This window comes from Canis lupus, chromosome 12 (genome assembly GCF_011100685.1).
Source record: "Canis lupus familiaris isolate Mischka breed German Shepherd chromosome 12, alternate assembly UU_Cfam_GSD_1.0, whole genome shotgun sequence".
NCBI classification, from domain to species: Eukaryota; Metazoa; Chordata; class Mammalia; order Carnivora; family Canidae; genus Canis; species Canis lupus.
The window spans coordinates 66268167-66289609 of record NC_049233.1 but is presented as its reverse complement, the minus strand read 5'-3'; the positions used below and the strand labels follow the sequence as shown (position 1 = coordinate 66289609).

Below are 21443 nucleotides of genomic sequence, written 5' to 3'. Positions count from 1 at the left end.
ATACAAATGGCCAACAAACACAAGAAAAGAAGCTCAACATCCCTAATCATGGAAATGCAAATCAAAACCACTGTGTAGGAACACCTCACACCTGTCAGAATGGCTATTATCAAAAGGACAAGAGCTAACAAGTATTGGCAAAGATGGGGAGAAAAGGAAACCCTCATGCACTGTTGATGGGAACGTAAATTGGTGCAGCCACTATGGAAAGCAGTATGCAGGTTCCTTAAAAAATTAAAAATAGAAATACCATACAATCAAGTAATTCTACTACTGGGTATTTACTCAAAGAAAAGGAAAACACTAATTTGAAAAGATGCACGCACCTCTGTTTATTGCAGCATTTTTCACAGTAGCCAAGTTTTGGAAGCATCCTAAGCTTCCATTGATAGACAAATGGATAAAAAAGATGTGGTATATATACACAATGGAATATTATGTGGCAATAAAAAATGAAATATTGCTATTTGCAACAACATGGGTAGACCTATAGGATATTATGCTAAGTGAAATAAATTAGACACAGAAAGACGAGTACTGTATGATTTCACTTACAAATGGAACCCGAAAAACAAATGATTAAGCCGGCAAAAAACAGAAGCAGACTAATAAATACAGAGAATAATCCGGTAATTAATTACTAAAGGTGAGGATGGGCAATAGGCAAGATAGGTGAAAGGGAGGAAGGGGGGTGGGGCGCCAGGGTAGCCTGGTTGGTTAAGCGTCTGACTCCTGTTTTTGGCTCAGGTCATGATCTCAGAGTCATGGGATCAAGCCCCATGTCAGGCTCCTTGCTCAGCAGTCTGCTTGAGATTCTCTTTCCCTCCCTCTCCTTCTGCCCCTCACCCTCCCACACACACACACTCTCTCAAATAAATAAATCGTTTTAAAAAGGAGATGTAGAGGTGCAAATTTCCAGTTATAAAGAAGTCACGGGGATGAAAAGGACAGCATCGGGAATATAGTCAATAATGTTATAATAACTTTGTATGGTGACAGATGGCAACCACACTTACTTTGGTGAGCATTTCAGAATGTAAATTGTTGAATCATTATGTTGTACACCTGAAACTAATATAATATTGTAGGTCAACTATCCTTCCATTCAAAAAAAAAGTTAGAGGTCTCACATGGCCTGATTTCAAAACATACTACAAAGCTACACTAATTCAAATAGCATGGTGCTGACATAGGGACAGACATATAGAACAGAAAGTCCAGAAATAAACCCTCATGCATATAGCCAAACAATAGACAAGGGTGCCAGGAATGTTCAGTGAGGAAGTGACTGCACTTCAACAAAGGATGCTGGGAAAACTAGATACAGCCAAAAAGAATGAAGTAGGTATATACCCAGAAGTGGAATTATCGGATCATATAGTAGTTCTATTTTTATCTTACACCATACACAAAAAGTAACGAAAATGGATTAAAGACCTACATGTAAGAACTAAAACTATAAAATTTCTAGGAGAAACAGGGGAAAAGCCTCAGGACATTGGATTTGTCAATGATTAATTGAACACCAAAAGCAGAGGCAAAAAAGAAAAAAATAGACAAATGGAACTACATCAAACTTAAAAATTTCTATGCATCAGTGGGGTCCCTGGCTGGCTCAGTCGGTAGAACATGTGACACTTGATCTCGGCATCATGAATTTGAGCCCCATGTTGGATGTAGAGATTGCTTTAAAAAAAAAAACAAAAAAAAACAAAAACCTGTGCAACAAAGGGCACAATCAACAGAATGAAAAGGCAACTTATGGAATGGGAGAAGATATTTGCAAATCATATACCTGATAAAGGGTTAGTATCCAGAATACATAAAGAACTTCAACTCAACAACAACAAAAAACCCAAATAGACCAACTAAAAATGGGGCAAAAGGACTTGAAAGGACATTAATCCAGGGATGATATACAAATGGTCGTCAAAAATATGAAAATATTATTCAACATCACTAATTATTAGAGAAATGCAAATCAAAACCACAATGAGATGTCCCTTTATACCCTTATGGTGGCTACTATAAAAAACATAAATAACAGGTGTTGGCAAAGATGGGAAGAAATTGGAACCTTTGTGCACTGTTGGTGGTAACGTAAGACAGTGCAGCCTCAATGGAAAAAACTATAAATATTCCTCCCCCCAAATTAAAAATAGAACTACTATATGATCCGATAATTCCACTTCTGGGTATATACCCAAGAGAATCAACAGCAGGATCAGTCAATAGAACATGTGACTCTTGATCTCGGGGTTGGGAATTTGAGCCTCATGTTCAATGTAGAGATCACTTAAAAAATAAAATCTTAGGGCAGCCCGGGTGGCTCAGCAGTTTAGCATCAACTTCAGCCCAGGGCATGATCCTGGAGACCTGGGATCAAATCCCACATCGGGCTCCCTGTGAGGAGCCTGCTTCTCCCTCTGCCTGGGTCTCTGCCTCTCTCTGTCTCACTCTCTCTCTGTCATGAATGAATAAATAAAATCTTTTTTAAAATAAAATCTTAGGGCACCTGGGTGGCTCAGTGGTGGAGCATCTGCTTGCGGCCCAAGGCATGATCCCAGGGTCCTGGGATAGAGTCTTGCATCAGGCTCCCCATGAGGAGCCTGCTTCTCCCTCTGCTTGTGTCTCTGCGTCTCTCATGAATAAATAAATAAAATCTTAAAAAAATAAATCTTAAAAAAGGAGGGGGAACAGATGGCTCCAATAGCTTGCATGAGTCCAACGGTGAGCAGTCTACATGAAGGAGGACAGCTATAGTGGTAGTCTATCATGAGTTATTATATTAGTTATAAACACTAAGGGGGCTGTTTCAGGAGGGGGAAATAATCTATTTCACTGAAAGTAGAATATATAGCCTGCTACGGATAAGAACATTTTTTAAATGTTTAAAAAGACTTACATCCTTAAATGGTTTTGAGAGATTAGCCTATCAGACTACCCAATAAGGTGTGTCCCTAAGGGATTTTGCTGAGCCCTCACCAGAGACAAGCTTCAGACTAGAAGAGCCCTAGGAAAGTCTATTTGTTCCTGGAAATTTGGGTATTTTCTAATGGTCTTGGACAGCCCATCCAGTCTGGGGTACCTGCCCTCTTCCCAGTAGTCTTGGCATTTTCTAGGCTGATGTGCCATTAATAACAGCTTTTCTTCAAGCAAAGTAGTACACCTACTTTTATTTCCAAATCTTCATTTGGCTAATATAAAATAATGCAAATCTCAATTTCTTTGGTTTTTATCATCCAAAGGTCAATTTTACCCTGCAAAGAATGGCAAACTCAGAAACTAATTACTGTCATAAAGTTATAATTTACTAAGCACCTACTAACCACATCAGACACTGTGCTAGGCAATGTGCCCATTTAATGTTGTTGTTTTTTTCTAACTGATCTATAGTAAGATATTCCCATTTTACAGTTGAAGCTGAAGAAATTCAGTTGCTTGCCCAGGGCCGAAGCAGAAGATAGCGAGGATTCAAACTGAGATCATCCCTTTCTTGGACAATATATCACCTCCCTAGTGACTGAAAGTTACAATTAGAAGGACTGTCTGGTCTAGTCATTTTATTACAAATGAGAAGAAAGAGGTAAAATACTCCCTCTTCCATCTATTTTACTTATTTAATAAAGAGTAGATCACCCAAAGTAGTCTTCTCTTCTAAATGTCTCTGCTTACTCTTGCTCTCAATAGGAGAGCCAGAAAAATACTAGCGCCTAACCAGGAAATTATTATTAGAGGATGTAAGAATTAGTATAGACGATCATGCAGCAATGCGTCCCTCAGTGTTGACCACCGTTCTTCCTATATACAGAGACCTAAGTTCTTCATTGCACACTTCATATAACTACTGAACTGACAAATACTTAAAAACTCCAGAATTGTCAAATCAGGGTTTTAAGATTAGAACTGAAACATTTAATGGAGAATAGAAGAAAAAGTCATTTACTTAGAAAAACCAGGGATATATTATCATCTTACATTTCTTGTAGCAGAAAGAACATTTATATTCATTTTTCCATAATACCTAATGAGAAAAAAATGCTTATTTCTTTTAAAATACTTAGACTACACACTAAAATCAGGATCTGAAAAACTTGCAATACTTGTCAATGCTGAAAAACGTGCGTTGGTGTTTTTTACCACTTTTTTAAGAATGAAGGAGACCCAACTTCCTGTTTCTGTTGTTAATCTGCATCGTATTAGAAAGAAGGAAGAGATAGGGGTTCCAGGAAGGTGTGATGACTCTGAATTCGGTTTAGAAGCTGCTGTGCCACAGGTTTGAATTCTGTTTCCCAGTGGAGTTTGTGATAGTTTTTTAGGTCTTGGTCAAAACTGCCATCCAGTGCTAGTTCTTCATCTGCATTGGAAAAATTAAAATTACAGCAATTATTTGGAAATGTGATCCTCCTGGATAAAGTTTAATTTTTGTTGGCACAAGTTAAACTCATCCTGGCCCATCTCTAATTCCAGACACAGATATGATTTGGGGGTTAAAATGTTTTGCTTTGTTTTTTTTATAGTAGTTCTTTACTCTCTTTGGTGCTTTATATTTTAAAATAAGTATAGTTTAGTCTCTTAATAAAAAGGACAATAATCTTCTTGAAAGAAGAGATAAAATCCTAGACTGAACTGAGCTCTTATTTCAACTCATCCCTAAGTGTTTATGTGTTAAGTCCACAACCGTAAGTCAGATCACAATTTCTCAGAAAAAGCAAAATATTAAGAGTTACTTCCTTATCTGTGCATTAGAAAAATTAATGAACTTTAGTGACTGACAGATATAAAAGGAGGCAGGAAATCTTTTGGGAAAGTAACACAGTTGAATTGGACACTGTAAACTTGACCTGAAAATCAATTTTGCTGGCTTCAAAGTAGCCCCAATGAGCCGCTTGGAAAAGGCAATCCCGCATGTCTTGCCAATAACAGTGATTAGTAGGAGACTTTGAGAGTCCCAGGGAGTATTAGGATCCCGAGTGACTCTAGGTATAATGCAAAAAGCACTGGTAAAAAAATGTTTAAAGAGCAAAATTACAACCTTAACTTGCTTCTCACTCCAAGGGCACCCTGAGTTCTGTAAACACCTTAAGAGTATCCAACCCAAGCAGGTAGCTAAATGGCCACGAAGGTTTCCGTGCCAACCTGCCACAGCGTTTTTCCTTGTTTATATTGGGCCTCACACTCCATGTGAAGGACTTTAGGAAAATGCACTGGCCGGCCAGTCAGAAGACCGGCTCTGTCCCTTCCCGGGTCTGTGGCTGAGGCCAACTGTGTAAGTGGTAACCACTAAGCCCCAAAATGACCACAAAATATTGCTGCTTACAAAACTGGCAGGCTTTTTTCACGGGGCCAATTAAAATCCTGTTACCAAATGCTTCATTACTGTTTACATCAAATTTTCTACCCTGAATACTTTCACAGACCCTGTGTACTTTGGCACTCCTGGTGTTAGTGTCAGCACTCGGAGTAAGATAAGGGAGCCTGGAATCCCAGGTTGTGCCTTCCCCGCCTCTCCTCCAACCGAGAGGGCAGCTATGCAGCTCTGAGATAAGTTCTGGACAGACACAAACACTTCAGCCAGGCGCTCCACGCAGGCCCGCAACCAAAGCCGGCTCTCCCCACCCAGGAGCTAAGCGGGGCCTGGAGAGGAGAATGCAGATGGCATTTGGGGTCTTCAAAGCCCTTCCCATCGGGCTACTTCCTGACAAGAGGAGCCTGAGGGACCCAGCACTTTCAGATTTCTCCATCACCTTCCTGCCCAGTCTTGTCAGGTTTTCTGAGTACAAACTTCTGTGAGATAATGAATTCTCTTATTTTATGCCCTTCTTTCCCAAGAGGCTTAAGGCTGACAGCTGCCCAGGCACTCAGCAGTTCCTTTCTCTGCCCAGGGCTTTGGTTGGATTTAGTAGGTTTAGCAGATCCCTTCTTGGGTGTCTTGGGGCTTTATTTTCAATCGAAGGTCAAGACCATGTTATTTTTCTGGGGGTTTGGCCTCGGATTAGTTAATCCACGCTTGGACCCTATTAATCTGTAAATCAGGTTAGGAAAGATAACAAAAGAAAAGCAGCCTGAAGTTTGAAAGTAAACACAGCAAATACCTAAGAAAGTGCCCTGGCACACTCAGGATTGCATTTTGGAACTTGTACTGCAAAGAGTGGAAGAGGTGAATTCAAGAACAATTCAGATCTGTGATTTTCAAACTCAGGACCGTGTACTCTACAAAAGTACATATGTCATGACTGTACACTGTGATTTACAAACTTAGGTACAAAAAATAATGGTTTTCCAATAGTTAGCTCCACTACGTGTGATATATTCTGATATTTTCCTTCTTTGCTACCTCATTTTTTAAAGATGCTGGACACAGTGTGAAGAGCACGGATTTAGGTAACCAGTCACTCTTTTAGGCTTTCTTCGTGCACAGCACACTTCTGATACTAGAACTTAAGGCAAGGTATTAGAAGGGGTAAAGGACTCAAAACAATAAACTTCTCAATGATCATTATATCACAATCTCTATTATAGTTTAAGTATCCCACGGCATCAATCAAAGCTTCTCCCACTCACTGCACTATCTTGCAGCTTGCTGCTCAGTACCAGGCAGCTATTGAGGGTTTAATTATTGTCCTATTGAAAGGAACAGTCCTTACGGTCCATATTGTTTGGTGTGGGCTTGTTAATGCGATTTTTTTTTTTAGAAAAAAAAAAATTCTTTTTCTACGCGCAATGGGGGGCTCGAACTCACAACCTCGAGATCAAGAGTTGGATGCTCTGCCGACTGAGCCAGCCAGGAGCCCCTTTCATGTGATCCTCTAACGTAAACATCGGGGCCCCACTCTACCCGTTGTCTCATAATCTAGGAGCTAAATTGCACATACCTTAAAATGAACAAAAAAATAACCTGTGTACTTGACAGTCACAGTAATACGCTGCATGCCCAGATCACCAGTCGCCAGCTCCCTGAGAGTGGCGCGGGGTAGGCTCGTGTGCCAGAGTACACCACTCCAGAACTTCAAGATAAACACACTGCTAATGAGTTTATAAGAAGTCACTGCAATCCATCAGAACGTTTTAGGCAACACACTTTTTAAGCCACTTTCCAAAAAGAATGTCAACATCCCAACGCCCAAACGTGTTGAGGACCATTCGTTTCTCCTTTTTCTCCCCCCACCTCAGCCACCCATCAAGGAAAAAGTCAAATAACTTATATTTCTATATTGACTGCCTTGACCTTATTTCTAAAAACAGTGCTCACCCTGCAGTAGGGGGCCTTGGGACTTAACAGCTCATCCTGTTTTCAAAATGGCCTGCTTTTTAGCTATCTTCGTGAAAGAAGCGAAATTCGAGCACATTCTCCGGCACATGTCCATATGACTTGCTGCTGCCCAACTGGTCAGACACAGCCACAACCCTGTCAGATTTAAGGGTCCGACTGAGGCTTAGGGCCTGGAGGGAGAAACCAGGAGAGAGCTCAGTCCTTAGGCTTTGTAAGGAGGGCCTAGTGATCACGGGAGAAAGCCTTGACACACCGTGTGGGCTACTTGGCTCTCTGATTGGCGGGGTTCAGTTTTGGTCTCCACACCACCGTCCCCTTCCACCGGTTGGGCTGGGATTTAGACAGTGAGCCCGTCACAGGCATCTACCAAGGACCTGCTTCACGTGAGGCAACATCCCTTCCCTAAAGTGGCTCAACTGGAGTGGGGAAACGAGATGAGAGTTACAAAACAGTAACACAGGAGAAATTCCCCAGTTCGTGGGGACTATTTGAGAAGTATGGGATTCCAAAGACTAGAACACGGGCTTGGACAGGTAAGCAAGACAGGGCTGTCGGACAGACAGGTAAGGGGTATGGCAAGTGCCAAGGCCCAGAGGTTAGGGAAGCACAAGAAGGCTGCCCTGGTTCTAAGGAAGGGGGGGGGGGGCAAGCACTAGGGCTACTAGAGTGAGGTGCCTGCAGGTCCCGCACCTGCTGTGGAGCTGGCCTGTGCCCACACCCGCTTCGAAGGGACCCCTGGGACACATGGCCCCACCATTATGTTATTTATGGTTGACTGTCCTAGACCTAAGTGCCAATGGAAGCCTCGGATAGCCTGTGGGGAGGCTGCTCTGAACACCCTACAGCCCTGGGGGGTAATGTACGGACCAATCACACCTCTTCTCCAGATGGGGGGACAAACAGAAAGCAGAGGAGACACAGGCTGAGGGCAGCGGGCAGCAGCCTTGAGGTAGCTGAAGCCCGGGCCCAGCAAGCAGGAGCCTACAGGGACCTTTTGCAGAAGAGCCGAGAGCAGAGCTGCAGGCGCAGCAGATGATGGCCGGCTACTGGAGGGGTCTCTCAGGGGACTGGTTTCATCCGGAACGACCTCCCAGGCCCTGAGTGCCTCTCCAGCAGGCAATGGGCTTACTTCCCGGCTTCCTTCTCATCTGTGCACCCTTAACCTCAAAGCCCTTCACGGACCAGGGGAGGCATTCTGGAGCCTTCTGCATAGCAAACTCACCTGCGGAGCTTTGAAAACAAGGCAGATAATTGCACTCCGCCCCCCCCGAGTTCCTAAATCAGAGTTTCTGGGGATGGGGTCAGGACAAAGGCGTGTGTGTTTGTAATTAAGTTCTACACCTGATGCCAATGGTCCACCACACCTGAGAGCTGAATTAGGTAAGTTGAGCTCGGACTCCTGCTCCTGGCGACCTGAGAGAGCCTGGCGTTCCCAGAGCAGGCTGTGAACCTGAGGCTTTAAAATCATGTTCGTCTTTTCTTTTCTTACTCCTACACACACAATATTACTTTTACCTGGGAAAAGCAAATTTCACATCAACTTAGCAATCCTGAGTCTTAGATAACTTCTGGCTCTGAGTTCCTGTTTAATAACGTTGTTACAACACTTAGAATTTACAAAGCACTTTCACAGCCATGTTTTGGGGACTTGCTGTGTGTCCCACATTCTAGCAGAGTCTCTGTACATGTCTCCTCCTTTCTCATTCTACTAACTTTGCAAAGTGGCCATCAATTGTCCCTAGCTTAGAGATGAGAAAATATAAATTTAGGGAAGTTAAGCCAAACATTAAGAACTTAGAAATGATAAAACACAAGGTCTTAAACCCAGAACTGTCTGGCTATGGCCCTCTGGTCTTTTCATGATGGGCTCAGAGGCCTATTTGATCCTCACTACTCCCTAAAGCAAGGCAAGGATTACTATGTGCCCATTGTACAGATGAAAAGACAGATCCTGAAATTCTCTTGTCGAATCATCCCGTACGAGAACACCAGGATTTGAATCCATGGCTTCTGAGTCATACTGAGCGTTTCCACATGGCCTTGCTGATCCCACACAGTGGCTGGGCAATGGCAGGGACATTGCCTCCATTTGGGAACGGATTATTGAAAAGATTCATTTACTTACTGAAATCATTGTTTTTAGACCTAACCCAGGATTAAAAACATTCTCCTAAAAAAAACTTTAAGAAACGATCTTTCCTTTGGTTTGTGTCAGTGGTTTCCTACCTTTCAAGGGCCTGAACCCCACTGTAATGTCAAAATACTTTCACAGATGCTCCACATTATAATGAATATAGCTGCTAATTAAAATGTATAGATCCAGAGGTGCCTGGATGACTCAGTCGGTTAAGCTTCGGACTCTTGATTTCAGCTCAGGCCATGGTCTTAGGGTCATGAAATCAAGCCTCGTGTGGGCCTCCATGCTCAGAGGGTAGTCTGCTTAAGATTTTCTCTTCCTCTCCCCCTCCTTATCTCCAGTATGCACTCTCTCTCTCTCTCTAAAAATAAGTAAGTCTTTAAAAATAAATAAAATGTATAGATCCATTAAAAGCATCACTTAATTCAGAGTAGCTTTTAGCCATATTTTCTCAATTACAACATCTATATTTTTAAACAGCAATAATTTATGCTGAAATCTTGTATTTAGGCAGTCTATAAAAAAAATGCAAAAGAAAAAAAAAGCCACAGAAATCATGACAGTATCCAGGGAGTTAAAATTCCTTGTGTCCCCACTGTAAATAACATGCAGCCTCTTCCAGATATTTCCAAATTTACACAGCTATTCAAACACATGCCAATCTTTATTCATGCAGGTCATAGGAACAAAGTAATTTCTCTTGCTCTGATAAAACTCTCAGACTTACAGGAGTCTTACCTAAAAATGATGGCAGCAGGACTAATAGGGTGTTGGTGTCTTCATCTCCAAAACATGATGAAGCATTGGTGATATTTTCACTGAAGTTCCATAAAGTCTTGCAGACCAAGCAGGCCAGCTGCCAATCGGTAGGACCAAAATGTCGTAAACAATCCACCAACCTGAGTTTTAAAAAATGTCAAATTGAGACGTTATTAGACCAGAATCTCCTTGATATTTATATTTTTAGCATAATGAGGATTATCCTTCTGTATCGTGTGGTATGTATTATGTGGAATTCAGTGATTAGCTTTAAAAATTTCACATCTACAAAGTAGCAATCACCCACTCCTGAGTTATTTTAAGAGTCCCGTGGAAACTAAATTCCCTCTTTAGCTATAGTTTGGTGGTTCCAAACGTTGAAATACTTCCACCCTGGAAGAACATCCACAGGGGCCCAAGGCCCCCGGGAAACTATGAGAGAGTCAGGGCTCCACGCCTTGACACTTACTTTTTAATGCCACCTCCTTCTTTTAGGATGACACGCTTGTCTTTATCCACAGTGAGATTTAGGAGAACGCCACAGGCAGAAAAGCAAATATCCTGATGCTTAGCATCCAGCAGCGCAATCATGAACTTGTGTACTGGGAGGGTAGAAAACAAATGCCGACCAATTAAGCTCAGGGTTCCCAGCTGTACCCTTTTTTTTACAAATGGCAAAGGGGGCGATGATGGGGAGTGGCTCTCAAAACTGAAAACTCTGCTAAGGGACTTAATCCATTCTTCCTTAGGCTTTAGCCATGCCCAGCTGTGGGTTGGCCAACATCCACTGCGTCTAGAACCTGCTCCCATGCCCCAGGTCCTTGTCCCCAAATAGTGCTGTATCTGACCCAGGTAGCGGCTCCCTCTCCAGGGCCGTGATACAGTCCCTTCTGGTAGAAAAGGGAAAAAAAAAAATCTTGGGTTCAACCACACAGGTGACATTCATCTCTAACATCTGATTCTTCCCAATGGCCCCTTCTCCAGCTATTTTCTTTAAATACACAACCCCAAGGGAGGAGAGTAAAGTCCGATTGAGATCTTCTCTAAAGCCTTCCAGGGTTTGTGAGGGAAGACTTGCTAAGGTGGCTGGCAGCCGGCCTGCAGCAAGGCAGGACTTCCAGGGTAGAGGGCTGCTCAGGTCACGACAGGCCCACCTTTGGGAACCACTTTGCGTTATTCCTGGGAAATAGAACTCTGTCCTATTTTCTTTTTCTTTTTCTTTTTTTTTTTAAGATTTTATTTATTTATTCATTCATGAGAGATAGAGAGAGAGAGAAACAGAGACACAGGCAGAGGGAGAAGCAGGCTCCATGCAGGGAGCCTGATGTGGGACTGGATCCCAGGTCTCCAGGGTCACACCCTGGGCCGAAGGCAGGTGCTAAACCGCTGAGCCACCCAGGGATCCCCTCTGTCCTGTTTTCTTAATGCCCCCAACAAGGGCCGGGCCAGGGGTTGGAGGAGGTTTGGGTAAAGTGTGTGCTCTATCTCCTCCTGTTCTCCCCACACCTGACAGGTGGCCATCCTGCTCTGGCTTTGGCCCAATTGATGGGTCAGACACATATACGTTGTGTTTAAGAGTCTAAAAAGGGGGGTGCCTGGGTGGCTCAGTCGGTTAAATGTCTGTCTTCGGCTCAGATCCCGGGGGTCCTGGGCTTTGCAAAGCTCAAGTCATGATCCTGGGGTGGGGGATGGGGGGCAAGCAAGCAGTGGTCCAGGGATCAAGTCCTGCATCAGGCTCCCTGCTCAGTGGGGAGTCTGCTTCTCTCTCTCTCTCAGTGTCTCTCTCTCTCTCTCTCTCTGCCCTCCCCTAACTCATGCTCTCTCTCTCTTACCCTTTCTCAAATAAATAAATATTCTTTTTTTAAAAAAAAAGGAGGAAGGGAAAGAGTACACTGGGGAGTGAGATGATGAGTGGCAGTTTACTGTGGCTGCTTTTTTTTCCCCCTAATATCTGTATTATCTAAATTTGCCATCATGAATAATTAGGAATTTTTAGTTATTCTTACATGAAATATTTGAGACATATAGAGGATGGTTATCTTGGGTACCTGCCACCCAGTTTAAAATAAAACGTTACAGATCCCATTTGATACCTTTGAACACCGTTTCCCCTCCAAAGGTGACTTCCGCCTTATTATTTCCAGATGCCATTTGTGCCTTCTACCATTACTAGGTAAGTACATTACATAAACAATACTCACGATTGTTGTGTATTTTCTAAAACCTATTTAACGGCATTATTCCTTATGTCCCTTCCTATCAATAGCTTTTTCGCTCCTGTATTACATTTTTGAGGCTGATTCATGTTGATCCATGAACCTCTAGTTCATTTCTTTTAATTGATGTAAAACTTTTTTTTTAAGTAGACTCCACGCCCAGTGTGGAGCCCAGTGTGGGGCTTGAACTCTCGACCCTGAGATCAAGACCTGAGCTGAGATGGAGTTTGACGCTTAACCGACTGAGTCACCCGGGAGCCCCAAGATAGAACTTTTGGTTGCATGAATATGTCATTACGTATTTACACTTAGGCTTTTTCTATTTTTCGTTATCATGAACAGTACTGTTATGGACATTCGAGTGCATGAGGAAAGATGTCTCTTGAGTCCATTCTCAGGGACAGTAACGATGACTATAGTTACTTGTTTCCCTTAAAGACACACACACACACACACACACACACACACACACACACCCCATCTCAGAACTCTGAAGACCAGGCACGAGGGAAAGGACGCTGAGAACACCGCCCAGAGCTCTCCTGGCATACTGAGCTGAGAGCCTGAAGCATGGATGGAACAGAATGTAAAGCACTACCCGTCCCCGGAGCAGAAACAAGTATCACATTGTCATGACCCAAGCTCTAAAGCTGCTTAGCTGTTTATTGGCAAGAAGAACATGTTTATGAACATTAAGTATCATTAACTCACCATTTTTCTGCACAATGAAATTGCAGATGTCACGGTCCTGGGAGAGATTTCCAAAAACACGCACGGCCTCTAGGATTCCATCCATGTTATTACTCACAAGAAGTTTTATGAGCACTGGGTTTGGGGACCGGAGGGGGGGAAAAATCAGTGAGTTTAACTTTTAAAAGGCCATTAGACACCAGCATCATACTAAATACCAATAACTCAACATTTTTGAAGGATATTAAAATACAAACTATAAGGGACTTTAGCAAGAACTAAGACCCTAACTTTTCCCATATTCTGATTTCTTAGAATCAAATCAGGCTCTTTGATATTTGTACAAGAAACCAGAGAGATGAATGGCACCAGTAGTTAATAAAGTCAGAATCTTACGTATTCATCTACCCGAACCCAATGCTGAACCTTACATTCAGCAATATATAGCTTTTTGTCTTGAATTATGGAATTCTTCACTTGGTAGTAAGATAAGTTGTTGATTGTGGCCGTAGTATTGATCACCAGCTCCTCACAATCCTCAATTGACTTGTATTCTGAAAGACAGTAAGGAAAAGGGTATCGGAGCCTCACTGCAGTGGCAGAAACATGACCTCCTGACCGCCCCCCAAAGCAGTGCCAGGGTCAAGCCCATGTCCCAGACCAGGTCTGTGCAAGGGCTTTGTTGGCTTTGTTTCCCAGGACTCCTCCTGCAGGGAAATGCACCAGACACAGGGGACCACTCCTGACCAAGTTCTAGAACACTCTAAAGCTCAGTCCCTCCAGTCAGGGGGTCTGGAAAAATTAGGCTGATCCAGGCCCTGTGATTACAGTCAAGTGAAGGTGCCCCACGCCAGCGAGCTGAGCGGTCTCTCATCCCCACGGGTTCGAGTGTTTTCTGAGCTGTCCTGGGGCCTCTACGCTGTGAGTCTGTTCCCCACGTCTCCACCTCTGAACAGAATGCCCCTTAGGGCATAATCTGTCTATAACTCCTATCAGTGCTGCCCTCCAAACACACAGAATCTGATCCCTTCTCGCCCCCTCTACACCACCTCGCTCCGCCCTCACCTGAACTGGCTTCTTGTCTCCCACCTTCCTCTCTGAGTCTACCCCTAACACGGTGACCCTTCAGTAGTAAGTCAGCTAACATCACTTGTCTCCCTTGGGCCTCAGGCCCTACCTGGGCAGCCCCAGTTCTTTTTTGGGGGAGTACAGGGAAGGGGGATGGGTGGGAGGGTACAGAGGGAGAGGAAGAGAGAGAAAGAGAATCTTGAGCAGGCTCCATGCCCAGTGTGGAGCCCGACATGGGGTGCGATCTCACGACCCTGACTGAGACCATGACCTGAGCCAAAATCAAGAATCAGATGCTTAACCGACTGAGCCCCCCAGGGGCCCCTGGGCAGCCCCAGTTCTGACGTCTCAGGCCACCTGGGGTTCTATCCCCCAGGTCACCAGTGCCAACTACATTGGTCTTCTTGTTTTTTTTTTTTTTTTTTTTTTTTTTTGACATATCAGCATGATCCTGCCTGAACCCTTTGCACTGCTCTTCCCTCTGTCTAGAATACCCTCTGTTTCGAGGTGTCCAATTGGTTCGTTCTTCACGTCTTTCAGATTGTTGCTGAGATGTCACTTTATTGAACATAGTTTCCTTAACCTCCCAATATAGACTAGCATCCATTACTCCCTTTCCCCTACCCTACTTTTTATCTGCTCCAGGGCCCATGTAATCACCTGGCCTGTGGTGTGTTTAATGTTTGTCTTCTAGTCCTAAAATGTACGCTCTACAAGACTGGGGATTTGTCTATTTGATTTATTGTTGCATTCCCAGCAGCTAGAACAGAGTCTGGCACATAGGGGTGCTCGGTAAATAGTTGCTGGATGCAACAAGTAGGGAAGGACTCTTAGCACATGAGACCCTTAGGAATTCTGTTTCCCGCCTTCAGCCTCCAGACTCATCTCCTGGCAGATGCAGAAATGCCAGTTAAGAGCCCTAGTTCCTTCTGCCTCCAGACTGATGACACTGGACCTTGGACAGTGTTTGGAAATCTGTTTTTTAATCTTGCTTTGGTAGGAGGATTTGTCCAGGGGTGGGGAGAGGGTACCTCTTATGTATCACCACTTTCTGTGGGACCTACGTTTGGCCAGAAGGAATAGTGTGCAGCGCCTAGGGCAAGAGGGTAGGTACCCACAGCTACCAGGCCTCTATCACAACAGCACCAAGCACTTTGTGTGCACTTAGCCCCACAAAAGTAAATGATTAATAATGCTTTAAATGCACTTACCAGCATTTGAACCCACAAATCATTAATACTCTAAGGGTGCAGCTGTCTCAACTCAGGCCACCATAACAAAATACCACAGATGTGGGGCTTAAATTACAGGAATGTATTTTCTCACAGTTCTGGAGGTTGGAAGTCTGGCATCAGGATGGTGAGGATCCCTCCTGGCTTGCGGATGGCCTCCTTGCTGTATCCTCACATGGTGGAGAGAAAGCAAGAGCAAGCTCTCTGGCGTCTCTTCTTATAAGGACACTAATCCCACCACGAGCCCCTCCCTTCATGACCTGGTCTATACCTCATTATCTCCCAAAGGCTCCGTCTCCAAATACCATCACACTGAGGCTTAGGGCTTCAACATAGGAAGCTGGGGAGTGGCGGATGCGATTCAGTCCATATCAACCTCCTAAAATGCCATCTTATATGAGACCATTGAGGCTGAGAGGAGTTAAATCCCTTGCCTGACTTCAAAGAACACACATCTGAATCTGGGAGTATCTGACTCAACCATCTGTTCTTGCCCTTGCATCTTCCTTTGTGCCCATCAGAGCTGCCTGGAGCAATGCTTTGCTGCCAGTGGGCATGAGAGAATCACTTAGCCCTCTGTAGCTGGCTCATGGTTGTAAGAAAGTCTAGAATTTGGAGCTTGCCACTCAGGCAGCCAGTCTCTAAATCTGGGAGCTTGCAGAAAGGGCTAGTCCTTCTTAGAAAGAGTTTTTTTTTTTTTTTTTTTTTAATTAAATTTTAAAAGACCCTCTGCAGTGAGACTGGCCTCCAGAGACAAGTCCTGGGGTTCCAACTCCTCGGGCCTCACGTCCTGTGTACACCTTGCTGCGGGCACTTGTCACCACCCTCTTGTCTGCGCGCCTGCCCTGCCTCCGCCACATACTCTGAGCTCCTTGAAAGCAGATACTATGTGTTCTTCTCCAAATTCATATGTAGAAGCCCCAGGGTGAAGTCACCCCCAGTGTGAGTGAATCTGGAACTAATGAAGGGTTAAATGAGTCATCAGGACGGGCCCTCACCCAATAGGCTGCTGCCCTTCTAAGAGGAGGAAGGTAGCATCTACAAGCCAGAAAGAGCATCCTGGCCAGACGCCAACCCTGCTGGCACCCTGACCTTGGGATTCCAGCCTCCAGAACAGTGAGAAGACAGATTTCGGGGGTTGAAGCCACCCTGTCTGCTGTAGTTTGTTATACGGGAGCCTGAGCAGCCTCAGATAAACCCCCTGAAGCCTAGGACTCGTTGTGCACTGAGGACTCAGTAATGGATCTTAATGAAGAGCAGGGGGCGAAGTTCAAAGGTCACCCCCAAACCTCATTTTCATCAGGTATTAATGTTTCTTCTACCACGAGAAGATCTTTCGGATCCTGGTAACCAGTAGCTAAGTTGATCACTCTGTGTGGGAGTTAATTTCCCTGCTCCCTGGTGGGTGGAGGTGCCTGCGGGAAGTGATGAGGCCTAAAAAGTGGAAGGGGGTGTCAGGGACTGAATTATGTACCCCCCCTTCATATAGTGAAGCCCTAATGTAACTGTATTTGGAACTACAGCTTTTAAGGAATAAAGAGGATGAAATGAGGTCATAAGGGTGGAGTCTTATCCAATAGGGCTGGTGGCCTTAGAGAAGAGGAAGAGAGAGAAAGAGAGAGAGAGAGAGAGAGAGAGAGAGAGAGAGAGCATGTGCTGTCCGAGTGCACACGCCAGCAGAGACTGCGTGAGGCCATGGTGAGAAGGAAGCCATCCTCAAGATCCTCAAGCCAGGAAGACAGACTTCTCCAGAACCCAGCCATGACGTCATCCGGATCTCAGACTTCCAGTCTCCGGATTGTGATGAAATAAATCTGTTGCTGAAGTCACCCAGGCTACGCTGTTTCGCTGTGGCAACCCCAGCCGACTGAGACAGGTGTTGGCACCACGGAGCGGGCTGCTGCTCTAACAAACCCTAAAAGTGTGACAGTGGCTTTGGAACTGGGGGGTGCAGGTGGCGGAGGCTGGAGGAGTCCTGAGGTGAATGCTAGAAATAAGAAATCTTAAAGGCAGTTGTGGTGAGGGCTCTGAAAGAAAAGAGGAGAGAGCGAGAGAGAGAGAGAGAGAGAGAGAGAGAGAGAGCGCGCTTGAGCTTCCACCTTCTTAGGGAAAAGAGCATGTCCCATAAAGGCCATTCTGGTGAGACCTCAGAGGGAAACAAGGAAGAGGTTCCTGGAGACTGCAGGAAAGTTGTTAACGTGGCAAAGAACTGGGCTGAACTATGTTTGCATTCTGGTGTTTTTGCGAAAGGTAGAGCTAGCAAGCAGCGATGTTGGATATTTAGCTGAGATTTCTAAGCAAAAGTGTTTACGGAGCGACTTGGCTTCTCCTGACATTATAGTAAAATGTGAGGAGAGAGAGATGAATGTGAAGAAAGAATTGTTGAGCAAAAGGAACTAGAACTTGAAGATCTGGAAAATTCTCGGCCTATCCCTAAGGCAAAAAGTGAGAAAGCATGTGCTAGAGAGAACCAAGCGTGCATTTGGAATATCATTTGATATAGGGCTTCTGGGCTTATGTGAGCAGAAACACTGCCAGTTTGAACCGAAAGGCTCTGAGATGGGGCAAAATGAAGGGAGGCCATCCTCAGATGTGACAGGACAGGAGGAGAGAGCTCTTTGGCTGTGAGTGTGCAATATCCTTCAAGAGGAGTGGAAATGACCCCAAAGGTGAGTGAGAGATCCAGGGCCACTGCCTCGGTTTCAACAGGCCAGATGCCTTCTACCCCAAAGCCCCGAGGACAGGCCCGGCCTGCAGAGCAGGACCTGGAGGCAGGACCTCCACCCCAATGGGTCTGGAAGGCAAAGCACTGAACCAAAGAGGATTATTTTCAAGTCTTAAAATATGATGGAATTCGCCTTGCCTGGGAACTGCCACCTTTTCCTTTTCCCCTATTCCTCCCTTTGGAATGGGAATGTCAATCCTACGCCTGCCCCACAGCTGTATTTCGGAAGCATAACAAGTCCGGTTCCACAGGTTCACAGGAGAGGAATTCTTGAGTCTCACAATATCTGATTTAGGTATTTACATGGGATGTTGGTCCTTAGACTTCAGGGTTAAAACCTTTGGAGCTCCTGAGATGGAAGCAATGAGTTTTCCATGTGAGAAGGACATGAACTGGGGGGGCGGGTGCGGGGCAGGATACAGTACAATGGACTGAACTGTGTCTCCTGCCCTGAATTCATACATGGAAGCCCTAACCTTCAATGCAATTGTATTTGGAGACGGGGATTTAAGAGGTAAGGTCAGATGAGATCATAAGGGTGGAGTCCTTATCCCATAGGACTGATGGCCTTAGAAGAAGAGGAAGAGAGATCATTCTGTCTCCCTGAGGGTTCACTTGGAGGAACCACCATGTGAAGACCCGGTGAGAAGGCCACTGTCTGCAAGGCAAGGGGAGAGCTTCATCCCAGACCCCTCCCTGGCCGGCACCCCAAGAACCACGAGAAGAAACACATTTCTGTGGTAAGCCACCCAGTCTGTGGTGGTTTGTTATGGAAGAGTGCCATGGCTAAGTGGCTAATAATGGGGGGAAAGGGGACCTGGATAACTGCGGGCCATAATACAGATAATGTAAAAACCTGAAAAAGAAAAAGATAACACTCTAGTCGTGTGGACAAGTACAGGAAAAATGAAGGATTTCAAATGCTTTATCCTTAGCTTGGCCAATTTTCAGTAATCTGATTGGTACACTTAAAAAAAAAAATTGTGGGTCGCCTGGGTGGCTCAGGCTTAAGCATCTGCCTTAGACTCACATCAGGATCCCGGAGTCCTGGGATCCAGTCCCACGTCAGCTGCTCCTTGCTCCTTGCTCAGTCAGGAGCCTGCTTTTCCCTCTCCCTCTGTCCCTCCCCTGCTCATGTTCTCTCTCTCTCTCTCTCTCTGTCAAATAAATAAATAAAATCTTTAAAAAAAAAAAAGTAAAAAAAAAAAGGGTTTATTTTAATTGTGACAAAATTCACCCTTTTCAAGGCATACACTTCAGTGGGTTTTAGTAATTTTTTTTTCTCTTTTCTTTTCTTTTCATATATATATATGAAAGGTGCTTGAACTCACGACCCTGAGATCATGACCTGAGCTGAAATCAAGATCAGAGGCTGAACCCACTGAGCCACCCAGAAGCCCCATATATTTGCATTTTATAAGGAGATAATTCCTTAGCTGCTCTGCAAAAGGCTATATATATATATTATATACATATATTTTTTAATCTGGACTGCTTTTGAGGCAGTTTTGAGCAGAGGAAGAATTTTTCTTCCTGAAACGGAAGGCTCCTCCAAGGCGGCTGTGCTGCCAGGACGGGGGGCAGTGGGGTGGCCACAGGGCCTTGTCACATGCCGGGGGTGCCGTACCGAGCGTGGCGAGCAACAGGCCCACGGCGAGCGGGTCGGCGGCCAGCGCGGGGCCCACGGCCGGGTGGATGGCCAGGTTGGCGAGCACGCGGGTCAGCTTGATGAGCACGTCCTGGGCCTGGGCCCGCCCGGCTCCCGCCGCCGGCTTCTCGGCGCCCAGGTCCAGTCGGTGGAACGTGCCGAACAGCGACAGCAAGGCTGGGATGCTCCCTTTCTCTTTGCAGAACTGCTCCCGAGCCTGGTTGTTCTTCGCCGTCAGGTTGCCAAGGATGAAGACGATCCGCACCACCAGATCCTGCAGGGAAGGGGGAGCCGGTTAGAGGGCCGAGGAGCTGGGGCCAGTTGCTGGAAGGAGTACAGCGTGTTCATTTATTCACGGTGTGATTACTAGAAGAGGGGGGCACATCTGGCGCCCACGAACTTGTCTAGAGTTTGAGTCTCAAGATCGGTGCAAATTGATGGAGGAGATTAACAAGCACTTGGAGCAGTGAAAGGCTACGAACTGAGTGATGCTATTAGCGAGGGCATTAACTTCAGATCCTGTGTCTGAAATCCTGGTTGGCCTCTTTTCTTTTCTTTTTAACCCCTCAGACAACAATTAGTCAAGTGGGATAGGATTACTGATACCGTGTCATGTAAATCTAAGTAGTGACACCAACAGGTTGCCACAACACCCAAATCTTTCCCTAGAAGTTCACCTCCTGCTGAAGGCGCTGTGTTTCTGAAAATCGACTGTTCCGCACGACGGCTGATCAGACTGTGTTAGAGCGCGCTTTCCCAACCTGGGCCCCACAGACTTTGGGGGCAGGATAATCCTTGCTGTGGGGGGGCTAGATTTAGCAGCAGTATTCCTGGCTCTTACTATAGATGCCAGTAGCACCTCCCCAGACGTCACAACCAAGAAGGTCTAACCGTCTTTTTTAAGTAGGCTTCACGCCCAATATGGGGCTTGAACCCATGACCCTGAGATCAAGGATCGCGTGCAACTGAGCCAGCCAGGCAGCCCACAACCAAAAAGGTTTGAATGTCCCCTGGGGACAGAATCACTGTGTTTGACAAATATATCACTTTAAAGCAGTGCTTTTCCTTCTTGACTAGGGTAGTGGTTACGTGGGCGATGCCCTTACCCCTACTGGCTGAGGTGCACGTGTGTGCTTACCCACTTTTCTGCATATACGCTCTATTTCACGTTAAATAAATGTTTCGAAAAATCCCAAACTGAGAACAATTTACAAGTAAACAGGACACAAAAACAATTACATTCTTAATTCTATAACAGACAGACAAATGAGAACACTGGCCTTCCCCATACCCAGGGACAGTGAGGAGATTCCTTGGGGAGGAAGAGACTTACTCACTCAGAGGCTGTGAGTGATCCGGGTGCTAACTCTCACTGTGCTGGCTGTGCAATTTGACAGACAAGAAATGGGTTTTTAGAACCTGCCTGGTCACACAACGAGCAAGGAGTGAGTCAGGATTTGAATCCAGGATCCCTGACCTGGAGTGCTTTCTAGAGCCAAGCCTCCCACATGGCCTGTCCTGCAAGGATCTCCTTTGCCTTGTCTTTTGCAGAGCAGCTAAGGAATTATCTCCTTTTAAAATGCAAATATGTGGGGCTCCTGGGTGGCTCAGTGGGTTCAGCCTCTGATCTTGATTTCAGCTCAGGTCATGATCTCAGGGTCGTGAGTTCGAGCCTCCAGTCGGGCTCTGCACTCA

At 45.2% G+C, this 21443-nt stretch overlaps 1 protein-coding gene and 1 long non-coding RNA gene across 8 annotated transcripts in view; one reads left to right on the top strand and one right to left on the bottom strand.

The window, feature by feature from the left end:
* Positions 1–3921: 3921 nt before the first annotated feature.
* Positions 3922–21443, bottom strand: part of ARMC2 (armadillo repeat containing 2) — a 104194-nt gene continuing 86672 nt past the window's right edge. For 4 of the 5 annotated variants that reach the window (XM_038554882.1, XM_038554883.1, XM_038554881.1 and 1 more), the window contains exons 13-18: positions 19728–20022; positions 13507–13629; positions 13097–13210; positions 10639–10771; positions 10149–10309; positions 3922–4357 (exon numbers count right to left, since the gene is read on the bottom strand). In XM_038554882.1, the coding sequence (XP_038410810.1) occupies positions 4200–4357; positions 10149–10309; positions 10639–10771; positions 13097–13210; positions 13507–13629; positions 19728–20022 (984 nt within the window). In that variant the 3' untranslated portion in view covers positions 3922–4199. Of the gene's footprint in view, positions 4358–7252; positions 7444–10148; positions 10310–10638; positions 10772–13096; positions 13211–13506; positions 13630–19727; positions 20023–21443 lie in introns of all 5 variants that reach the window. The other variant, XR_005368109.1, reaches the window with a different exon arrangement.
* On the top strand, positions 17217–21403 carry LOC111098386. Of its 3 annotated transcripts, XR_005368112.1 has the most exons (4): positions 17217–17355; positions 17879–18044; positions 18659–18840; positions 19952–21403. It is a non-coding gene; the product is annotated as an uncharacterized LOC111098386 (long non-coding RNA). The 3 variants fall into 3 exon arrangements; XR_005368113.1 differs by lacking the exon at positions 17217–17355 and having other exon boundaries at positions 17374–18395; XR_005368111.1 differs by lacking the exon at positions 17217–17355 and having other exon boundaries at positions 17379–18044.